The sequence below is a fragment of the Marmota marmota genome, unplaced genomic scaffold (assembly GCF_001458135.2).
Source record: "Marmota marmota marmota unplaced genomic scaffold, marMar, whole genome shotgun sequence".
Classification (NCBI taxonomy): domain Eukaryota; kingdom Metazoa; phylum Chordata; class Mammalia; order Rodentia; family Sciuridae; genus Marmota; species Marmota marmota.
The window spans coordinates 8476180-8497057 of NW_026000206.1; the positions used below are offsets into that span (position 1 = coordinate 8476180).

Sequence of the window (20878 nt, forward strand, 5' to 3'; positions counted from 1 at the left end):
CTTAAAAATTCTGTCTCTGAAAATACTCAGCATATTGATATAAGATTGGGGTCATTGCATAGGGTGCTGTTTTTTCTGAAACGTAGGACCATGCTTTGAGAACTCGTGGGGGCAGGGAAAAGATCACATGAATGGCCTAGCTGACTCAAGCCCACTTCTCCTGCACCTTTTTCCTTGCTGTAGAGGATATTAAAAACAAACAAACAAACAAACAAACAAACAAACCCAAAAAACAAAGCTTATTGATGAATATTGCTTATGTCGACTTTCTTTTCATTGACAGTCTCAGAAACAGAACATGGATATCAACAGACAAGCTAAGTTTGCTGCCACCCCTTCTCTGGCCTTGTTTGTCAACCTCAAAAATGTGGTTTGTAAAATAGGAGAAGACGCTGAAGTGCTCATGTCTCTCTACGACCCTGTGGAGTCCCAGTTCATCAGGTGGGGCTCCCTGCTGGTTATGGTCTCTCCTGTGTGAAGAAGGTGGTGTCAGAACCACCCAGGTGGCCCTCGCTTGCCAAGAGCCTGTGAGCAGAAAAGCTACCTGACCCACCTGAGTAGCCAGGCCCTGGGCCCTCTCTGGGCAGTGTGAGGGCAGCTCGGTTGGGCTCTGGGCTGGGCAGGTTTTCTTGTATGTGTGTTGCTGTTTGCTTGTGGAGGTGCAGGGATTTCAGGAACACTCGCAGTGTGGTAGGGACTGGGCTGAAGCACTCTGTTTTCTACACTGTCACCGCAGAACTTTGTATGTTGAGACCCCCAAAGGTCCCATTTTCCTTTTCACACCTTTGGGCTTAGAATGTCATTTTTGTGACATCTGTCCTACTGCTGTTTCTCCAAGCCAAGAGGCTGGAACCCAGTGTCTCGATTGGCACCTGCTGTATGCTTGCTCACCGTTAGCATCTGCTCAGTGAAAACACTGTAAATCGCCTGTTCTTGCTCGGCCCAAAGTATAACTTCCTCTCTATCCGCATGGAAAAATGAGGATTAAACTCTGTGGAAGTTGGTGTGAGTCTGTGAGTATTAAAACTCCAGTATTTTCACTTGTACTATTCGGAATGGAAAAATGTGGTCTGTGACTGAAACAGAGCAAATGGGTGGCTTTATTCTCACTTCTGATGGACTCTGTTTCTTCTTGATGTAAGACAGCAGGTATTTTACAGCACGTCTTGTTTGTCATATACATGTCATGTGTATGTGTGTACACAAGTTCGTCTCTCTCTCTATGCATGTGCACGTATGTATAGCACACACATCATGTTGAACTTTATACTAGTGCCATTCTAAATTGACAAATAGGCCTTTCAGATGATAAAGTTTGGAATGCCATTTGCGATGGTCCATGACATTAAGCCCAAGAAGCCTGGAATGTAGCCCTCCACGGTATTTTGTGGTCCGTGTCTGCTGCTGGGTCACGCTGACGTTGGTATTGATAGACCCATGGTTGCTCTATCGTAGACTTCCAGAGTACTAATTATGAGTCAGTGTGGTTGTGCTTGGAGAATTAATTTGCTTTTATTTCTTCTTTTTTCAAGTGAGAACTACCTGGTCCGCTGGTCAAGTTCAGGATTACCTAAAGACATAGACAGATTGCACAATCTGCGAGCTGTGTTCACTGTAAGTGTGCTGCAGGTGTTCAGCGGCACCATTGTCCGTCCTAATACTGTTCTTAGTGACTTCCCTACAGCACTGGCACATGGGTCTGGGGGGACGCCTGGAGTCCAGGTTAATCTGGGATGAATAACATGCCTTCTGGAACCTTCTGAGTCTCTAGCTGCCCTTTGAGTCACTGTAAAAGAGATTTGCCCCATTACTGTGGAGCACGTCTCTTAAACTTCTATCTCAAGTTCACTTAACAGTAACTGACTATTGTTATTCAATTACGTTTTGTCATGGGACTAGCACTGAAATGCCGGACGCTGCTCTGGGAGGGGAATCTCAGTGTCTTCACTGTCCTTTTCAATTGGACTTGCATTGAGTAATGGTTCTTCAAAATAATTTATGGAAATTAATATTTCTAGGACCTTGGAAGCAAAGACCTGAAAAGGGAGAAAATCAGTTTCGTCTGTCAGATCGTCCGCGTGGGTCGCATGGAGCTGAGGGACAGCAACACAAGGAAGCTGACCTCGGGGCTGCGGCGACCTTTTGGAGTGGCGGGTAATCCATTTCTCTCTTTCTCCTTGAGAGTTTAAGATCATCACCTTCACTTTGACTAAGAGCCGCTGTTGAACACTGGGCAGTGGGCAGCTTTGATTTATATGCTTTTCTGGTGAAGAGAAAAAAATCTATCATCCTTTTTCTGGGTGGTTTTAGTCCACCTGTAAGTTCGGGATGCTTTGGTGCCTGAGTTTCAGATGTAAATAGAACATATTTGGTTTAAAGCAGATCGTGTCTTTTCCTCAGAGAGACCCTGACCCATTTCCTGGCCCGTGGAGAAGCGGGGCACTGGCAGGGGTCGGTTTCAAGATTTCTGGACTTGGCGGTTGGTTTAGGAGTGGACTGGCGTGGACGGGGACATGAGGAGGAGAGTCAGGCACCAAGTCCACCGGGTCTGCTGGACACAGGGCCTTTGTTGTTTTTTAACCCTTCTTAATTCTAAATAATGTGTGGTTAGTTTTGGTGACAGCTCAAGACAAGTGAGACCAGTCATCTCTGTTGGGGAAAGTGTCCCCAGGAGGTTCTGATGATTTGATCTTTTTCACTTAAAAAAAAATAATTTTGGAAACTTATTTTAAGGTCATTGGGAATTCCTTACCCAGCTCTTGAGGTGTGTTCATGTCCTTTCTGTGAGTTTGGGGAATCATATGAACAAATGTTTGGGAAAATCTTGATCCCTGGCACCCAGCTGGAACACGTTCCTTACCGTGACCAAGCATCCCAGAGCTGAGACTTTTCTCCTCTTGGAATAGACTTTATTTTTAGAGAAGCTCTAGGTTCTGGTAAAATTGGGCAGAAAATGGTTCTCACATACCCTCGCCCATCCTCAGCATTACCCACCACTGCTGTGTTTGTCCGTCAGTGAGCCTAAAGTGGTATGTCACTGTCATACAAGGTCTAGAGTTGACGTGGCTGTCTGATCTTGCTGTTGTGCATTCTGGAGGTTTTGACAAAGGAATGATGTCCCATGTCCACCAGAACAGGACCATGGAGAGCAGTTTCACTGCCTTAAGAGTCCTCTGTGAGGCGGGGGTTGTGGCTCAGTGGTAGAGTGCTTGCCTAGCATGCACGAGGCACTGGGTTCGATCCTCAGAACCACATAAATGTAAAATAAAGATATTGTGTCCACCTAAAACTAAAAAATAAATATTAAAAAAACGTCCTCTGTGGTCTTGAAGTTTTTAGAGAAATATATCCATTCTTTAAACAAATGATTCCTACTTCATAAAGAGTAATGGACGGTGAGAGGCCAGGTGATAGGTCTGCTATTGGAAGCACCACGAGGAAGTTTACTGCTTATGAGTGAAACGTCAGGGTGGGTTGCCTCGCTGAGACCCCCGGGGGATTGGTACGGGGGATATCACATTCTCCTCCCTTATGGCTCGAACACACGTTTTAAAATTCTTGTTTTATTTTTCAGAGCCTGTAGCACCTTTCACGTGTTTAGTTGAGATCCTGTGATTTTTCAGAAGTTTGCATTTTCTTTTCTCCTGCTATGGTATTTTTTGGTGTGTGTGGTGCTGGGGGTTGAACTCAGGGCCTGTGCATGTGGGCAAGCACTCTACCAGCCGAGTAACTGAGCTATGTCCTTGGCCCCGCCCCAAGGTTGTTTTAAGAAAATATTTTATTTTGTCTTAGGTGTATTAGGCTTCCCTGAAGCAATCAGAGGAAACTTTGACAAGTTATGTAACTCACGCCTCTTTCCAGCATGGATGCCGTGGGTTCTCTTGTTCTTAGATACCAGAGAGTGTGCTGAAAAGTTCCTGTGAGAGCACAGCGAGGTTTGTGAAGCAAAGACGAAATCTCCATGGAGGCTTGTGGCTCCTCCCCGCCTTTGATTAAAATTGGAAAACCTTCAGCTTTCGGCATTTGAGTCTTGACATTTGGAATGTCCTAGGGAGTGAGGGCTGGGGACGTTGGTGGTCTCGGTACCTGCGGATCTCACTGTGGCCTCACTGTTCAGAATGTGCTTGATTTTGCGTGGTGGGGTCTGGTGTCAGGTCACAGCCCCCACCTCCGAGGCTTCTCTGGGAGTTGCTGAAGCCCAGGTGTACCCTGCCCCGACGTGGTGCCCTGTCCCTGGGAGCCCTTCCTATGTTGTGTCTGCAGAGACGTGGCCAGTGTCTCGGCCTCCACTGCCATGTGCCTTGATTCCTGGTGACCCTCCTCTAGCCCCTTGCTCCTCCCGTCGTCCCTGGTCTTTGGCTTCTTCCTCTTTTGTCTTGTGTCCCTGGTGCTCATTCACTGTGGGCTGTTGGAAGCCTGCCTGGGCCATCCCTAGCTCCACTGGCCTGTTTTTGCCCATATTCTCTGGAGCATGGGCTCTCCCCGCTGTTCTGGTCATGGGGCCTTTGTCCTATCTGGCTCCTGGTGGGACGCGTCAGGCCCGGGGCTCCCAGCAGGGCCTCTGCTCCCTCTGCTGCCCAGCAATTGCTTGCTTACTTGGCTTCTGGTTCGCCTGGGTCCTAGCATGAGCACTGTGGCCTCCAAGGTCACACCAGAGGGCCAGGTTTTGAGGACCTCTTGACTGGTATGTTTCCATAAGTACTGTTAAGAACCGGAGCCTCTGCTTGTCGAGTTTCCAGGTTCCTATGGTCACTGTGCCCTGAGACCGGGGTGGTGTGTTGTATCATGTGACTTGGCTGCGTAGATTTCTGGCACAATTCGTGGCTACCAGCTGCCCTGTCCCCCTTGTTCCATGCCATTCTTCAGTGTAGCTGGGGTGCAGGCTTCCCACCACTGCAGCTCCGCCCCCAGCCACACCTTTTCCCTGAGGACAGACCCCGCTCCTAGCTGAGGAGGGCCGTGGACTTGTGGTCACCATGCTCTGCCCAGATCCACAGGAAGACTTAGTTTTGCAGCCCTCTCCAGGGTGAACCCTGCTCGTCTGTGCGACAGCACCCAGCTCCTGGAGAGAAGCGTGCGTGGACCTTTAGGCCTGTGTGTCTTGTCTTGTATTGGACGTAATGTGTCACAGTCTTTGTTTTAAACCTTTTGATAATGTGAAAGTGATAGGCAATTGTAGAAAATTATGGAAATTTCATTGAAGAGAAACCTAAGCATAATTGAATAAATCATTCCTAATTTTCCACAATTGGGAGTTCTTCAGGATTATTCTGGCATGTTTTTTTATTTCTTCTTTTTTTTTTTTCTATGTTTGTGGTTGGTCCATAATTTTAAAAAACAATATCAGGTCAGACAAGGGCTGAGGGTGCAGCTCAGAGCCAGAGCACACGCTTCACGTGTGAGGGCCTTGAATCTCTAGCACCAGGTGGACACATCTGATGAGAGACCTTCTGTTGGCCTTTTGGTGGTTTTTTCTTTTTTCCATTCCTCTTTGGTCTTGGGCTTTGTCCCCAGGCTGGGGCTGGGAGGGCCTGAGGTGAGGAGCAGGAGGAGGGCTGATGAGTGCCAGGGTAGGCGGCCTTCCTGCAAGGGCTGTTGGGCCAAGCAGGGGCTGGATGGCAGGGCTTCCATTTGCCCTGCAGTCCCTGAGCTCTTTTGGGGGGCGGCCGTGTAGAAATGAACATAGTCTCCACTTCAACCTGGGATGCTGGTCACCAGGGGAGGACTTAAGTTAGGAAAGCAAACAGGTGCGCTGCTCTCTTATCTTTAGCCAGGTGTGGGGGATGAGGCGGGGCACAGGGAAGGTGCCCAGTGCCCTCTGGGGCTGTTCTTGGCTCTTCTTGGTCAGGCTGTCGTGTCCGAGCCAGGAGGCAGGCAGACAGTGGGCTCGTGTGCTGGTTAGTTCTGTCTGTGGCTGTGGTTTGCTCAGCTGGATGGTTGGTGGCTGAGGATGCTCTGTGAGTGTCCCCTTCGAATTGGCACCAGCATGTGGAGGCTCCTGGTATATGGTAGCCCTGGCTTATTGTGTTATTATTTGGGATGTTATTAAGGGTAGGCAGCCACTTGGCACGTGTGGATATTTAAGTTACATTTAAATGAATAAATCAAAGGTAGCATTTGGCTCTGTCCTTCCTGTACCTCTTAGTGCCCCTTGTTCCACAGAACATCCTTACCACAGATGTCTCGGAATCTGCAGCTCCAGTGGCTGGTGGGCAGTGGGCCAGAGAGGGTCAGGGGACCTCCACCATTCCACTCCAGCCCTGCTGGACCGCCTTGTCAGATGACCTCATGTCTTTCAAACATGGCAGTCTTTAGACTTGAAGCTCATGTGATGGTTGGTCAGAACATTCTGATGGTCCTTGGTTTGACTTCCTATGATGATTGCACTGAAGTAAGACAGTCTCTGTTCTTTTCTCGTCCACAGTGATGGATGTAACCGATATAATAAATGGAAAAGTAGACGATGAAGATAAACAGCATTTCATTCCCTTTCAGCCGTAAGTATGGAGCGGTCCAAGCCCGTCGCCACCTGCAGTGTGGAAATCCTGTTTGTAGTGATTAATCACCTTCTAGATGACATTTATACGTGAAGCCCACATAGGGATAGATTGTTTCACAATCATAAAAGATTTGCGTAGTCACTGCCACAGCACATGGAATTTTTGGTAGTGATCAGAATCCTGGGTAAAAGTTGGTTTATGCTTCTGGAAGTAGATTCTATATGTGTTCACCGAATTTCCTTATCAGAATTACAATTCCACTCTGAGTGTGGATGTTTCTCTACATAATTGATTTATTCTAGTTGCAGTTTGCATTTTCCAAATACAATACTTGCAAATTCATCACAAGAGGTCTGCTGTTTTTAAAATAGAAAACCAGACACAATGATGATGAATTCCTTTGTAAAGTGAGGAATAGGACTTTGCAGCATGTGGTGACACTGCTGAGTTTCCCATCCTGATTTCTGCTCAGGGTCTATGGGTGCCGGGCACTTCTCTGTCTCCTTCTGACCCGAGGTCTCTGGAGAGGTGCCTGGAGCATGGGAAGGCACTTGAGGGAGGTGCCTTTGGTGGAGTCTCTGATGTGAAGGGACTGGGGGTGTTTGGTGACAGAAGCAGGCGAGGCCCAGTCAGGGGCTTTGGCCACCCCAGGGACACTTCTGCTTCAGGAAGGTGGGGCAGGAAGTGGAACGCTTAGGTAAATGGTGAGACGGCCTCCCCTAGCTTGCCAAGAGTTGGTGACCTGCGCAGAACTCTGTGTTCTCTTTCCTTTTCATGTTTGTTTTTCTTTAAGGGATCTCACACTGGAGACAAGTTCATTTTACAAAGTTCACATCGTTTCCAGCAGTCGGTGGAGGGGCTTTGGGTGGCTGGGGAAGTGGCTGTGGAAGGAGCCCCGTCCTGGGTGGAGGAGGGGGACTGTGGCTCCTCGTGCACCACGCAGCCTTCCTGACCCACCTGTCCCACGGTTGGGCTGCACTCCTGGCAGATGCTCCCCGCGCAGGCAGGTGCTCTGTCTGTCCAGCAGCTTCCGAGGCTCTTGCAGTGTCCAGTGGAGGCTTTTGCAGCTTCCTGGACGGGAGGATGGCAGAGCCGCTATGTTCCCCAGCTGAAGCTGGGTCCGGTGGCACATCTTCCCAGCACAACTGCAGGCAGAGGGCTTTGGGGACTTCAATGCTTTCAGTTCACTTTTCTGTCTAGTGTGATAACTACTAGCCCCGTGTGGCCATTTAAATTAATTAAAATTAAATAGAATTAAAACTTTAGCTTCTCAATCACATTAGTTCCATATCAGTGTTCAGGGCCCCCCCCCAGGGCTCGCGGCTGCCGTGCTAGGCGCGTGGAGCATGTTCCCACCACCGCAGGGAGCGTGGCTGGGTCCTTACCTCAGGAGCCCACCAGCGAGCTGGCTCGTGAAGGCAGAGCTCTGCAGTCTGCAGGCTTCCTCAGCAAGTGAGGCCACCCAGTGCAGGTAACACGTAGACGTACTTTTGTGAAATCATCAAGTTAAGGTGCTTGTTGTTCCCCTGGGAAATAATGGGGCCCCTGCTGTTTTGAATGCTGTGTTACATGTCAGCTTCCCGAAGCCCCAGTGCTCTGCAAAATTAAGATGTCCTGTTGCTGGCTAGTGGACTCTGGGGTGCTCTGGGGTGCTGTTGGAAAAGTTAGAGCGTTCAGAGTTTCAGGTTCTTGGTCTTCACAGGCTGTGCTTTAAGCTCCTGGCGGTGGCCTGTGCATGGCGCCGTCTTTTTTTTTTTTTTTTTTTTTTNATCAAATGTTTGCTTTGCTTTACTTTTTTTTTTTTTTTTTGAGAGAGAGAGAGAGAGAGAGAGAGAGAGAGAGAATTTTTTAATATTTATTTTTCAGTTTTCGGTGGACACAACATCTTTATTTTATTTTTATGTGGTGCTGAGGACCCAGCGCCCCACGCATGCCAGGCGAGCGCGTTACCGCTTGAGCCATATCCCCAGCCCCATCTTTTTTATCTTGTAGTGAACGTCCATTTTAAAAAATATGATTACATGCTTATCTCTTATGTAATTTGTGACTCCTTGCTCCATTAAAGGAAGACTAATATACAGATTAATATTTGCAGTGTTAGAAGCAAAAGAGCAGCCTGATTTTAATAGCAAAATAAGCAATGAAACCAGTTCTTTGGGAAATGTCATGCTAATGAAACCGTTTTTTGCTCCATTAAAACTGATTTATTATCTCACAGGGTTGGTTTTAGGGATGGAAGCGCAGTGCACATCTCTCCCTCGCTCCCCCTCTCTCTTTCCTCTCTCTTTCTCTCTCTCTCTTCTTTTACTTGGTGAAGTAAATTAAAAACAGCCCTCAGCTCCCGTGAGTTATGTGGCTCGGGTGATGGATAATGGTGACCTTGCTTCAGAATTGATTTTGGACACTATGCACATGGTGTCTGTTTCCTTCTCATTTTCTCTTGGGCCGGGCGGGGTACAGGGTGTTCTTGCTGGCACCTGCTGCCTGCTTGGCTTCCCTCTCCTTCACTGCAGCCCTGTGGACGGCTCCCTGTTCTCGGCCCGACCTGCTGGTTTGCATTCCTAGCCATGTCCCGGCTTCCCTCCCCGATGTGGTTGTCACTGATTGTGTTCCCTAAAGTGTACTCCCCGTCTCACATGAACTCACTTGGGCTCTGTGGAGTGTAAGAGGGGCAGATTGGGAAGCTTCTTCAAGCCATTAGGTTTCGGGGGTCTCTTCTTGAGTGGGGTGGGGGTTCTTGATTTTGCTTTTCCCTTTGTGCCACCTGCCCCGTGACCCAGGCTGTGTTTGGAGTTAGTGAAGTTGGAGAAGAGGCTGTGGGGGTGCCTTTAAGCCCCCTGGCCCTCGGACCAGCCCTTCAGTGGTCCGGGGGCCCCTGAGCCGCGGCTGGTGTCCTGGGGAGTGGGCGCCTTGGTTGGCCTGACTTCTCTCTGGTTCAGCATTTCCTGATCGATGCTTTTCCCTGTTTCTCTTGTCACCTGCCCTCTGTCTCCCACCCTCTGTCCTGCGTTGACTCATGACGACCCTCTGGCCCTCGGGGACGCTGCCCTCTTGTGTTCCCTTGTTCCCCGGGACCCACGGGTCTCCGTGCCCTTTGTCTCCTGTGGTCTTGCTCGTCCCGTGCCCTCCAGGCTCGCGTTGGACGACGCCACCCGACACAAGCCGCTGAACATGTCATCCCGTTTTTCACCCAGGGTGGCAGGGGAGAACGACTTCCTGCAGACTGTCATAAACAAAGTCATCGCTGCCAAAGAGGTCAACCACAAGGGCCAGGGTACGTATCTCCATTTGGTTACTGTTGCTGTCCTCCTTTGGGGGTGTGGACGGTGCCGTCTGGTTTGTGTGTCAGCTCGACGTGGTGGTGGCAGTGGTGACAGTGCCGGGACTGGAGAGCTTGTCTCCAATGCATGGCCCCTGCCGTGTCCTGCTGCTCACCTTCCTGAGTACCACTGGAGGCCAGCCTCTCCGAGGACAGCGAGGACTGATCTTTTCTGGAGCGGGGTGCGGGTTCTTGACTTGCTGGGCCAACGCTGGGTTTCCTCCCTTGGTCCAGCCCAGCCCTTCCTGTTATCCTAGCCCTTGAACAGAATCCTTAATACCGTTCCCTGCCCGCGGGCTGCAGCTCCCTCTTCCCCGTAGGGAAAGGGGACATTGGACACCACCCTCACCCCCAGGCATGTGCTCTTGTCCCTCTGTCATGGCCCACGTGGAGTGCAAGCCACTGCCTGGCTATTTTCTGGGGCCGCCCCTTTGTCCCCTGGGAAAGTGGCTTTGTTTGCCTGGACTGGTGCCCCTCCCTTCTGTTTGCTCAGTTATCCTCCTTCCCACTCTCTGGCCCACAAGCACCAACATTGACCCCACACTGATGTGTCCAGCAGCTGCCCTTCTGCTGGCAGAGCTGGCCCCCCGTCAGCTTGGCTGGAGACACTGGGCCCTCGGTTTGGCCAGGAGATGACATTGGAGGAGCCTGCCTCCTGCCCGGGGGGAAGCACCTTCGGAACCTGGGTCTGACCTGCCCCACACAGGTGGGAACGTCCTCACGTCAGTCCTGGATCTGGTGCTGACGTGCTGGAAGCTGGGCCGGGCTGAGGAAAGGCCTGTCTCCCTGTCCAGCTACCTGCGGTCACCAGACCTCCAGAATAGCCGTGCCAGCTCTCAAGGAGAACGCTGACCCAGTGGAAGAGTGTTCTGGAGAAATGGGCCCTTAAGGGCTCTGTGAGGACCCTGAGCTGGTGTGACCTACCCTTCTCTGGCCCACAACAGCAGAACCAACCCCCACCCTGAGAGTTAACCCTGAGGGTTCATGAACATTCAAGCTGACCTAAGCCTGCTCCCTGGTAAATGATCAGCCATGGCAATTAGCACTTTAATTAAAACCACCCACTAGGGGTCTGGTCCAGCTGTTGAGATTGGAGCTGTGCAGGTTAGGTGCTGGGGGCAGGCCCTGGCTGCTTGTCCACCCTGGCCCTGGAGCAGGGCCTGTGGACCTCCAGGTTCTCTCTCCCTGTCATCTGAGCTTTGGTCAGCATTTATGACAGAGTCACCCAGGAGAAGTGGAGATTGTTTCAGGCCAGCAGGAAACTACTCAGAAAGATGCCCGGAAGCCTGCCTCTGTCAGGTTCACGGCCAAAATCCATGAAGCCAGAGAGCGACAGGGCTGGTGCTTGGTGCCTGTACCCCGGGAGGAGGGGCTGCTCCAGGCCACAGCGGGAACGGAGAGGAGACCCTCAGACAGCTGCGTCTTCCCGACTCGGAATGCCCGGCTGCCTCCTCACTGAACCTTTTCCTGGCCCGCCAAGGTGAACCCTGCTCTTTCCAGAGAGCACTGAGAGAGGTGGTCCAGGGAGTGCCCCTGAGCCGGCCGCTGGGTCTGTTGGGCACAGCTGGGTGTCTGTTTTCCATCAGTCCTGACCCAGGTTGCCCCTGATCCTGCTCACCTGGGTCCTGGCCAGGTGCCCACATAAGGAGCAGGGAGGAACCACTGTATACACAACTGGGAGTATTTCATGCCCAGTATCAAGGGCGCAGGTCCCGTGGCCCTGGTCTCCTGGCACATGCCTGGGGCCCCTGTCCCTCGGGCTCCTGTCTTGGGGCCTTGGTCTGTTCTAGGTTTCATCAATGTGTCCTTGTCACCAGGGACAGAATCTTTTATAGTTAACCCAAATTATTCTGACTCCTGAACCTGAAGGTACTGGGTGTTTGAAGTGGACAGTGTCCCCCGCCCTCCCCCCGAAGACCCCTGCTCCTGTGTTTGAGATCTGATGGTGCTCCTTCTTTTCATTTTTAGTTATTCCGATGAAGCAGACGTCAACCCCAAATGTGCTTTTTCTTTGATGAATATTGGCCTCATATTCTCTTGAGGAAGGTGTTTTTAGAAAAGCTCAATATGATCAAGAACATTTAGCCTCCCTGTTTAGATTGTGGTGTGACACTTGAGTCCCGTCACCCGTATTCGAGTTTGTGCACTCAGATGTTTGAGTGACGTGGTGTTTGTGAGCAAGGAAAGGTGCTTGAGAGGCAGGACTTCTCATAATAGCACGAATGCTCTTAGATCTGGTTTCCTGGACGGGTGATGGTGCCAGGACACAGGTGAGGGAGTGCCTGGACCCTGGAAGGTCTGTCTGCTTGATTTTTCTGCAGGTCCAGAGCTGGTGCTAGTTCAGTACTTTTGTGTGAATTAGTGGAAAGGAGGAGTCGCAGCCAGTGCCAGGGTGGATCATGGGCTCCTAGTCACCTTTCTTGGTCCATTACCGTATGCAGTGCACGTCTGGAGCCCTGGTACATGTGCCTCTGTTTGGGTGCCATCCCCTGGTGGGTCTTGGGGACTTTCTTCCCTTGGTTCTATTTCCCTCCTTTGTCAAACTCTGTCTCCCGTAGACAATGCAAACGCACACAGGGACACCCACAGGGGCCCCGGCACAGCACACAGTAGGAGCACACCTTGATACTCTGGTGGCTCAAGGGTCCCCCAGAGCTGAGCAGCTGGGGAGCAACAGGCCAGGCGCATGGCCTTGTGTGAGCGCCTCAGTGTGCCACTGGGAGTGGTGCCGCCTTTGCACCTGGGAGACAGGCACTGTCCTTGACAGCAGCTGCTGCGTCTCCTGCCCTTGATGTGTGAGCCTCTGCATGTCCTCCCTCTCCCACCCTCGTACCTGCCCCAGGGTGTGTATTCAGGGCGCACTCCCTGTGCCCAGGCCCGTGTTCACCACACTCCTCGTGGGATGCTCCTTCGTCTTGGTGTCGAGGGCTGAAAGTCTCCTGTTCCCTCTGGGAGGCAAGAGCTCAGTGGCAGCCTGAGCATTTGTTCCTCCTGAGCTGTGACAGTGTCCCCGCAGCCCCGCTCTGCAGCTCACTGGAGTGTGAGCTGCCAGTGCCTTGTGTATCTAACTCTGAGTCCTTGCTGGCGGCCTCCCTGGGGTTCTGGGAGAGGATAGCCTTCTGGGTCCATTCCTAGTCCATGGTCCTTCTGGTTTATCTCACATGCATATTGATTCAGGGGAGCCATTGGTCCTGGGCACCGTAGGGAGGGCACAGCCGCTGGCCCTGGGCACCTGTGGGAAGCGTGGAGCTGCTGCTCCCGAGGGTTCCCCTGTCCAGGCAGAGTTTGCCTCCCAGCTGGGAGGTCATTCCCCTGTGCTGAGTACCTCCCACCTGGACGTTGACTGTGCCTTTAAATGTTGAATTGTGAATTAAAACTCTCGTTCATTGAAGTCACTGTCATGAAGTATTCTTAAAACGAGCAAGATACAATGTGACCCCGGCATCTGTTGTTTTCCCAGGTTTGTGGGTAACGTTGAAATTACTTCCTGGAGATGTCCATCAGATTCGAAAAGAGTTTCCTCATCTGGTGGACAGAACCACAGCTGTGGCTCGCAAAACAGGGTTTCCAGAGATAATCATGCCTGGTAAGGACTGGCTCGTCTGGGGCTTCTGCGCACGGGAGATGTAGCTGGTCACAAAACCATGGGGACAGTAACATGTAGCTCCGGCAGCCACAGGGGGCTGAGCTCACCTTGGTGATGTGGAAGCCCCAGGGTGGCTCTGGAACACCTGGGGGTCAGTGGCTGTGACTGAGTGAGGGGGGATATTCACCCTGGCCACCTGGACCCCTGCTAGGAAAAGCTCCCCACAGCTGTGAGGGTCGTGTGGGGCAGGCAGGAAACCCAGCAGATATCTGAATAGATTTTTTGATTAAAAAGAGGAAGGAGCATTGGCAAGTGAGCCCCCAGCATGCGGCCACCATAGGCGATGCGGGACAGCAGGACTGTGCCTGAGTGGCCAGTGGCTAGTGTCGGGCGCCCCACTAGTGCTGCTCTGGTCCTGTTGCAGAATTTAAGCCAGGAAACGGATGAGGGGATTTCTTGTGAGCGTTGATCTCATGTTTAACAACACCGTCCAGTTTCTATGCAGATTCATGTTACTAATCTGATTTGGTTCTCGGACCTTGGGAAGCATGGTTGATATTTACCCTTTGTATCTTGGTGATACTGTTTGATTTGTAAGCAATATTTGTGTTAATAATATAGGTCAATCCACATAAAGGTCTTGGGACACTGCAAGTTAGTGTTGAGCTAATTCTCATAAAAATTAAACCACAGCCTGAAGTCACATGGCCAACGAGTGGAAATGAGGTCCAAATGTCACTCTGGCCTGGCACACGGGGCCACTTTGGCCACCCAGCCAATTTGCTAAGACTTATCAGGGGAAGTCAGCTCACAGTCCTTGAATTTGGACCTGCCACACAAATTCATGCATGAAGTCACTGGTGGTATGTGTTGACCTCTGTGGCTCAGGGTGTCCTCCTTTGCGAAGGGAAACCCTGGAAACTTGTGCTCTGTGGGGTTTCCCTGATAATTGGTAGACTTACACAGGAAGTCTAAAACTTACCCCGTGATTCTGGCAGGTTCCGTGTGCTCCCTGTCTGGGGAGGGGCCCCTGGAGAAGGCAGCTAGCTGGAGTGAGTCACCCTGTTCTCTGTCGACTGAGTGACCCCGGCCAGGCTGCAGGCACCAGGAGACAGAGCCAGTGGTTTTCAGTCAAACTCCTGCTCGCTCCTGGCAAAACCTGAGCATCACCCGTTTGGTTGGCTGTCTCATGGAGACCTGGATCATCTTTGGACAGTGGGGGAGCCAGTCATGTCACCTCGTGGCCGACTTTCTACTTTCTCGTGACCTGCTGGCATCCCAAGCCCTTCTGGAGGACTGGGTGGGAGAGCAGAGCTGTCCTTTGAGCAGGAGGGGTGGTTAGCATCTGCCCACACCGGCAATGAGCTCCCTCCTCCCCACAGAGAGCCCCATAACCCTGGGGGCGTCTGCTGATGGCCCTTGTGAACATCTGTGGGCTTTTCCTTCTGTGAATGGGGTCGGCTGGTTGGCCCCACAGAATTACTCTCTAGGTGCACACGGGAGCCAGGTGTGGGGTTCAGCCCCTCGTCACCCCCACCCCTACTACTTCTCTGGCTGGTGTCATCTTCAGGAAGCTGCTGTCCCCTTTAGTGATTGAGCTCCATGAAATCTTCAGACGGAGTGGTGGCCCAGCCACCCTGCCTCACCAACGAGGCTCTTCAGGGTGGCTGTCCCAGGTCACTGCTGGTCAGTGGCAGGTCCTGGACGGGCAGCCTTGCCTTCTGCTCCCTGGCTCCTCCTTCCTTCTCTTCTCCCATGGACCCTGGCACAGTTGCAGCTGTGCTCCGTCTCCTGGCAGGCACAGTGGCTGTGGGAGCAGCCCACTGGGACTGTTATAATAATGACTTTTAAATGAAAGCTTGATTTAATAGTCGGATCCATTAAAAGGCAAAATAAATCAGTTAAACAAAAAAAAAAAATAAAATAAAATTAAATTAAAAATTAAATAAAAATAAAAAAATAAAATGAAAACAAGACAGCAAGAGGAGGCTTTGTTCCTTAAGGTCCCTGCTCCTCAGCCTCTTGCTGCCCTTGATGGAGCATAATAGCCGCTCTGTGCAGAGCAGGGTCAGGTGGGAGGGGCCAGGCAACAGCACAGTCACCGTCCCTGGGCCGTGATGCTTCCTCTAAATCACTTTGCCAACAAAGCTTGTGAAGTTTTCCCGGTCGGACCGTTACCAGGGGCTTCCTGCGTCCTGAGTGGGAAGTACTCTCTATTGTAATTTTTCCCCATAGTTAAGGGTCCGTCCTACTTACAGTGCACAGGTCTGTTTTGTTCTGCCTCTTCTTTCTTGGTCCCCACTAGGGACCAGACAGCCACTTGCTGCAAGAGAAGAGCCAAGCAGGGGAGTTCCCTTGTGGCCCCTCCTAGTTGTCCCTGATCCCAGGCTGTAGCTCTCAGTTGTCCCTGATCCCAGGCTGTAGCTCTCAGTTAGATTTCAGCTCCTGGACTTTGGGAAGAATGTCGAGGAGGCCGATGCTGCCACTCACCTCCTAGGTGTGCGCTGAGGTGGCTACTGAGGCGGAGATGAGCCCAGCCCGCATGTTGGTGGCCATGGGCCATGGCCACGAAGCGGGGCAGGTCCTCGCAGCCCCTCTGTGGCATTGTAGTCACTCTGGGCTGCACTTGGAGGTGGAGGCTGCTCTGCCCCAACCATCTATCAGCAGAGGAGATGGTTTCTCTTTCCAGCAGGTCTTAGGACAATGACAGAAGTCATCTTTGTCGTGCTTTCAAATACTGAGATTGTTTTGTAGAGAATATTTCATAATCACCTAATAGAGTGTCTATAACATGCTGCTAGGCTGGGGAGCGGGTTAGACGGTTTTGCAAAATTCACACTCACACTGTGAATAATGGGTTGGTATTAAAGGTGTGATTTCCCCCCAGGTGATGTTCGGAACGATATCTATGTGACGTTGGTTCAAGGGGATTTTGATAAAGGGAGCAAGACGACGGCCAAGAACGTGGAGGTGACCGTGTCCGTCTACGATGAAGACGGGAAGCGCCTGGAGGTACTGCTCGCCGGGGGTCGTGTCTGCAGGCCCAGGCCCTGGCTCTGTGGCCCAGCTCGCGGCAGCCACTCGGGGACAAGTGTTGGTTCTTGCTCCCCTGTCTCCACCTTGCCTTGGTGTCCCTGGGTCCTGGTGCCAGGCTGTCTCAGGAGATCCCTGTGGAGTTGGGCCCATGTTCTTTGCTCAGCCTTATCAGAGAGGGTCATTTGGGGGCATCATCCTAAGCCCCTAGCAATCACTGTGAAGTACAGACACCGTTATGTCACCTCTTCAGAAATGAGGAACCTGAGATTCTGAGGACGAAGCAATTAGCTCAGGGTCAGAGAGCAGGTGGACGTGGGTTGCATTCTCTGACCTCTGACCGCTGCAGCCTGAGCTATGGCCTCCTGGTGCTTCCCATAGTAACCAGGATTAACTTCTGTGGGCCAAGCAGTTAGCAGGGTTCACCTGAAAGGACCCAAGGCTGCAGTCATCTCTAATGAGCAGAGGCCAGACCAGAGCAGGTATCCGTCCAGGAGCCTCTGTGGACTGGGGCCAGGGAGCCGAAGCCTGGGCTTGTGTCTGGGGGCTCAGCTCTGAGTGGGGGTGGCTGCCTTTGTTGCTGCCCACCCTATCTCTCCAAAGGCATGGGCCTTTGCCAGCATGGCTCCAGGTGGGGTCCACTGGACAGCGTTCATGGCTGGAGCGGGCAGGAGGGCTGCTGCTGCCTCCTTGCTCTGCAGCCCTTTATTCCAGACCTCTGAACGAGTCAGGCCGCTTCTTGTAGATCCTGATGTCAGAGGGGCTGGAGCAGGGTTGGGGTGGTGGATGCAGTATTACCCTCTTGTTTCACGACCCCCAGGTCCTCAGTGGGGGGTCAGGGCGTAGGCTATGAGCAGAACTGTGCTTCCTGTGAGATGAGTTCACAGCACTGCAGGAGTGATCTCTCTTCCTGGGGGCCTGGTGGGAGGTATGTGCCCGGCAGGCTCCCCGAGGTCTCACCTGAACTCTCTGCCTTCTTTCAAAGCATGTGATTTTCCCGGGTGCTGGTGACGAGGCGATTTCAGAGTACAAATCTGTGATTTACTACCAAGTGAAGCAGCCACGCTGGTTTGAGACCATGAAGGTATTATTTGCACGGTCATTTTATCACTTGGACTGATTATGAAATGCTCATTTGTATCCCAAAGGAACCCCCACCTTCCCCCTGGCTCAAGGGGCTGCCCGCTCACAGCACCACACAGGCCGTGTGGCTCTCCCAACAAAGTCATTCCGGGTTGCTAAGGAACCACGCTGGCGTTTCTCGGAATACATTTGCTCCCGTCTCCTTTGGACGTAGATATAGGGCTTTCATGGAGACAGATGACAGAGCCTTTTAAAGATAGTTATTGCCTTTCTCTTCTGGTTCTGTTTTATGTGTGGCATGCTGCCTTTACACCAGATTGGAAAAGACAGGATGCCAGTCCATGAGGTTTTGCCTGGGAGATGGGTCCCACTCCTGTGGCACTGGCACGTTTGCATAATGCAGCTCTCCCGGTCTCTGTGGTGGCCTCTGTGGTAGGCACCAGCCCGCTGCCAAGAGCTGGAATATTTGAGAAGAAGCCTGGGGTTGGCCCCAGAACACAGATGTTAGATGTGAGAATCAGGGGCAGTCCTTGCTTGCAGCAGCGTGGACGAGGTCTTTTTCTTTTCCCATAATGTGACAACAAGATAGCTTCCTTACTGCAGCTGTGGAGAGAATATAGATACCTTTGTGTTGGGACCAAATATGAAGATGGCAACGTTCAGAAATAGAATCTTAACAGTGAGGATCAGAATGTTGAAAGAAAAAAATCCAGCTGTCTAGCAGAGTTGGGTTGGCTCCTTCCAATATTACCTTGTTTAAATTTGGAGACATTTTGCCTTTGGAAAGATCACACAGGGGATTAGATAGACAGCGTTTGCATTGCTAGGTGTAGAAGTATTTGCAGTTGTGCCCAAAGCTCCCGCTGAATTAAGCTGTCTCCCTGGGAGCTGTTGGGGGAGCTGCCACCTCTCTCCTCTCCACTCACACAGGTGGCCATTCCCATCGAGGACGTGAACCGCAGCCACCTCCGGTTTACCTTCCGCCACCGGTCGTCGCAGGACTGTGAGTACTCATGCTCACCACCAGCCCCGTGTGCACAGGGCCACCTCGGGCAGGTGTGGGGGGGGGACTCTCCTCGCTGCACCTGTTCTGGGCCACTCCAAGACTCTGCTGTCACACCGAGGTGATGGCCCCTTAGCTGCTGCCATTTCACCTGTTCTGGTCATGCTTCGGGCAGACCTTGGATACCTTCCTTCTCTTGCCCGACGAGGGCTGCTGCTCCGTAAGCCTCTTTAGCTTTCCTTTTCTCCTTTTTGACTCCTAATACTCTGCCCATCGGAAATGTCATTTGATTGAATCAGAGCCGTGACCCCTTTTGTCTTCCTTGCTGTCCCCTGGTATCTGGAGTTCGGCCCCAGCTCTTCCCTAGATGTGGGTGTGATATTGATGGTGACGTCAAAGCTGGAGGAGCGAAAGCCGGTGTTGGAACCTCTCCTTCCAGAGGAGTGTGCGGCTCACCTCCCAGGATGTGGCCCTGTGCTAGGTGCTGAAGGGGGACCACAGAAGGCAGGCTCAGCGCTGTCCCTTGTCTGTCTTCTTTCAGCACTAGCTCATATTTGGGAACACAAGTGTCAGTCAGAGGTGACTGTGGTAGTGTGTGCTATAGAGAACCAGGGAGGAGGGTGGCCTTTGGCCATGTGTGTTGTGGATGACGCTTTGGGGGCCACTCAGGACGGTGGTCAGGCTCTGGCTCTGGGTCTTCTCACAGGTATCTAAGCATGAGCCTCTTCCGATTGTCCCTCAAGGATACGGGCACCTCCCTCCAGCAGCTCTGCAATAGCGTCCGGCTCTGTGCTAGCTGCTGTGCTGTGAGCAGGTGCCCATCTTACTGTTTCTGGGGATCTGGGCCCTCCGCGTGGTGTAGGGTGTGGGGGACAGGGGTCAGGACTGTGAGCGGGAGTGAAGTCCTGGTGCCTGGATGTGTAGACGACTGTGAGGGCCACTGAGAAGCCCAGGCCTAGGTCACTCCGAGTGTTGAGGCCTGCAGAGCTACAGTGCTGACCACTGCCATCAGCTGACCATTTGTAGTGGCGGATGAGGCCAGGGCCTGGTTCTGCAAGGACTGGGAAGTGGCACGAGGCCCACTGTGTGGTGTGTGGGGGATGATGGCCACTCGAGCGTCACTGCACCCCTTGCCCATCCTGCAGTGGAAACCCACCAGGGTGCAGTCAAAGGGCAGCAGGCGTCACTTTGGGTGGGAGAAGCAGGGGTGTGAAGCCTGGCCAGCCGAGAAGGCCGTGCCCTGTGGTTCAAGCTGGCCTTGGGGCCAAGTTCAGGCCCCAGGCAGCAGTCGGGACCTTTCCTGTGTTCACACTCCTTGGATGGCAGAGGCTGAGGGTATCACTACCAGCAAGCGATCGGCAGTGCCCATGCTCCCACTCTGCCAGCGAAGGGGCCCATGTCCTGTTAGGGTCAGGCCTCCCAAGCACCCCCTGTGCTGTCACTGTTATTAGCATGACTTCTCACATCACATGTGAAGAAGCTGGGACATGGAGACCCTTAGTGAGGTGGCCCAGAGTCATCCAAATGGTCAGCGGGGAGCTTTGCTCCACACCTGGTCCCTTGGCCTGAGCATTCCACTCGAGTGCCTCAGGGGGGTGTTACTTAGACAGCAGGAGCCTGGGGTCCTCTGCCAACAGGGCCTAGGTTAGTCTGAAAGAAGTCCCCAGGGAATGGCAGGGTAGGCTGTGAGCTAGCGAGGGTGTGCTCTGAGGGGTGTCCTCTGAGGGGACAGGTGTGTTCTCAGCCCAGGCATGGAGGGCCCTGCACAGGTGAGCCCAAGGGGTGGGGAACCGGAGCAGGCCAGAGCTTGGTCAAGGGGCCCAGGCCTCTGGGGAGTGTGGGAAGGCCAGTGGGGGAGCCAGCTGAGCCCCTTGTACCCACATCACCCTGAGGACATCAGGAGAGAGCCAGACTTTGAGGGCCCCGAGAGGAGACAGGGCTGGACAAGAGTTGCAGAGTCCACGGAGGGAGGCCGTCTCAACCCCACACACCCCTCTCTAGCAAGCTCTTTTCCCCTGATTAATAAATTACACCAGGGCAGAGGGGTATCTTCTGTAGCATTTTAATTTTCAAAATCCCTGTTTTTCTTGTCAATTTTAAGTACTCATTATAGGCAAGATGCTATCACTCCACACACCAAGACACATTTGCATAATTAATGAAGTCTCCAAGGTCACTGCTTGTGGGCTTTGGGAACTTGTTGAGCATCACAAGTGTGGTGCTTTTGAGATGCTGTGTTAGTAGCTGCTGACAGGGCCTGTGTGTGGACACCCTAGGTCAGAGGGAGAGGGAACCGAGGCCACATGCCCCCTCCCCCCCCCCCCCCGGCCCCTTCTGGCTAGTCCCTTTGGTTC

At 52.3% G+C, this 20878-nt stretch overlaps 1 protein-coding gene across 1 annotated transcript in view; it reads left to right on the forward strand.

Moving 5' to 3' along the window:
• Dock1 (dedicator of cytokinesis 1) overlaps window positions 1-20878 on the forward strand; it is a gene marked incomplete at its 5' end in the record, with an annotated part of 406458 nt that overhangs the window by 19220 nt on the left and 366360 nt on the right. Inside the window, 9 exons of the mRNA XM_048791454.1 lie at window positions 284-441; window positions 1533-1614; window positions 2019-2154; window positions 6425-6497; window positions 9632-9774; window positions 13280-13405; window positions 16293-16417; window positions 17424-17522; window positions 18452-18524. Of these exons, the coding sequence (XP_048647411.1) occupies window positions 284-441; window positions 1533-1614; window positions 2019-2154; window positions 6425-6497; window positions 9632-9774; window positions 13280-13405; window positions 16293-16417; window positions 17424-17522; window positions 18452-18524 (1015 nt within the window). The remainder of the gene's footprint in view (window positions 1-283; window positions 442-1532; window positions 1615-2018; window positions 2155-6424; window positions 6498-9631; window positions 9775-13279; window positions 13406-16292; window positions 16418-17423; window positions 17523-18451; window positions 18525-20878) is intronic.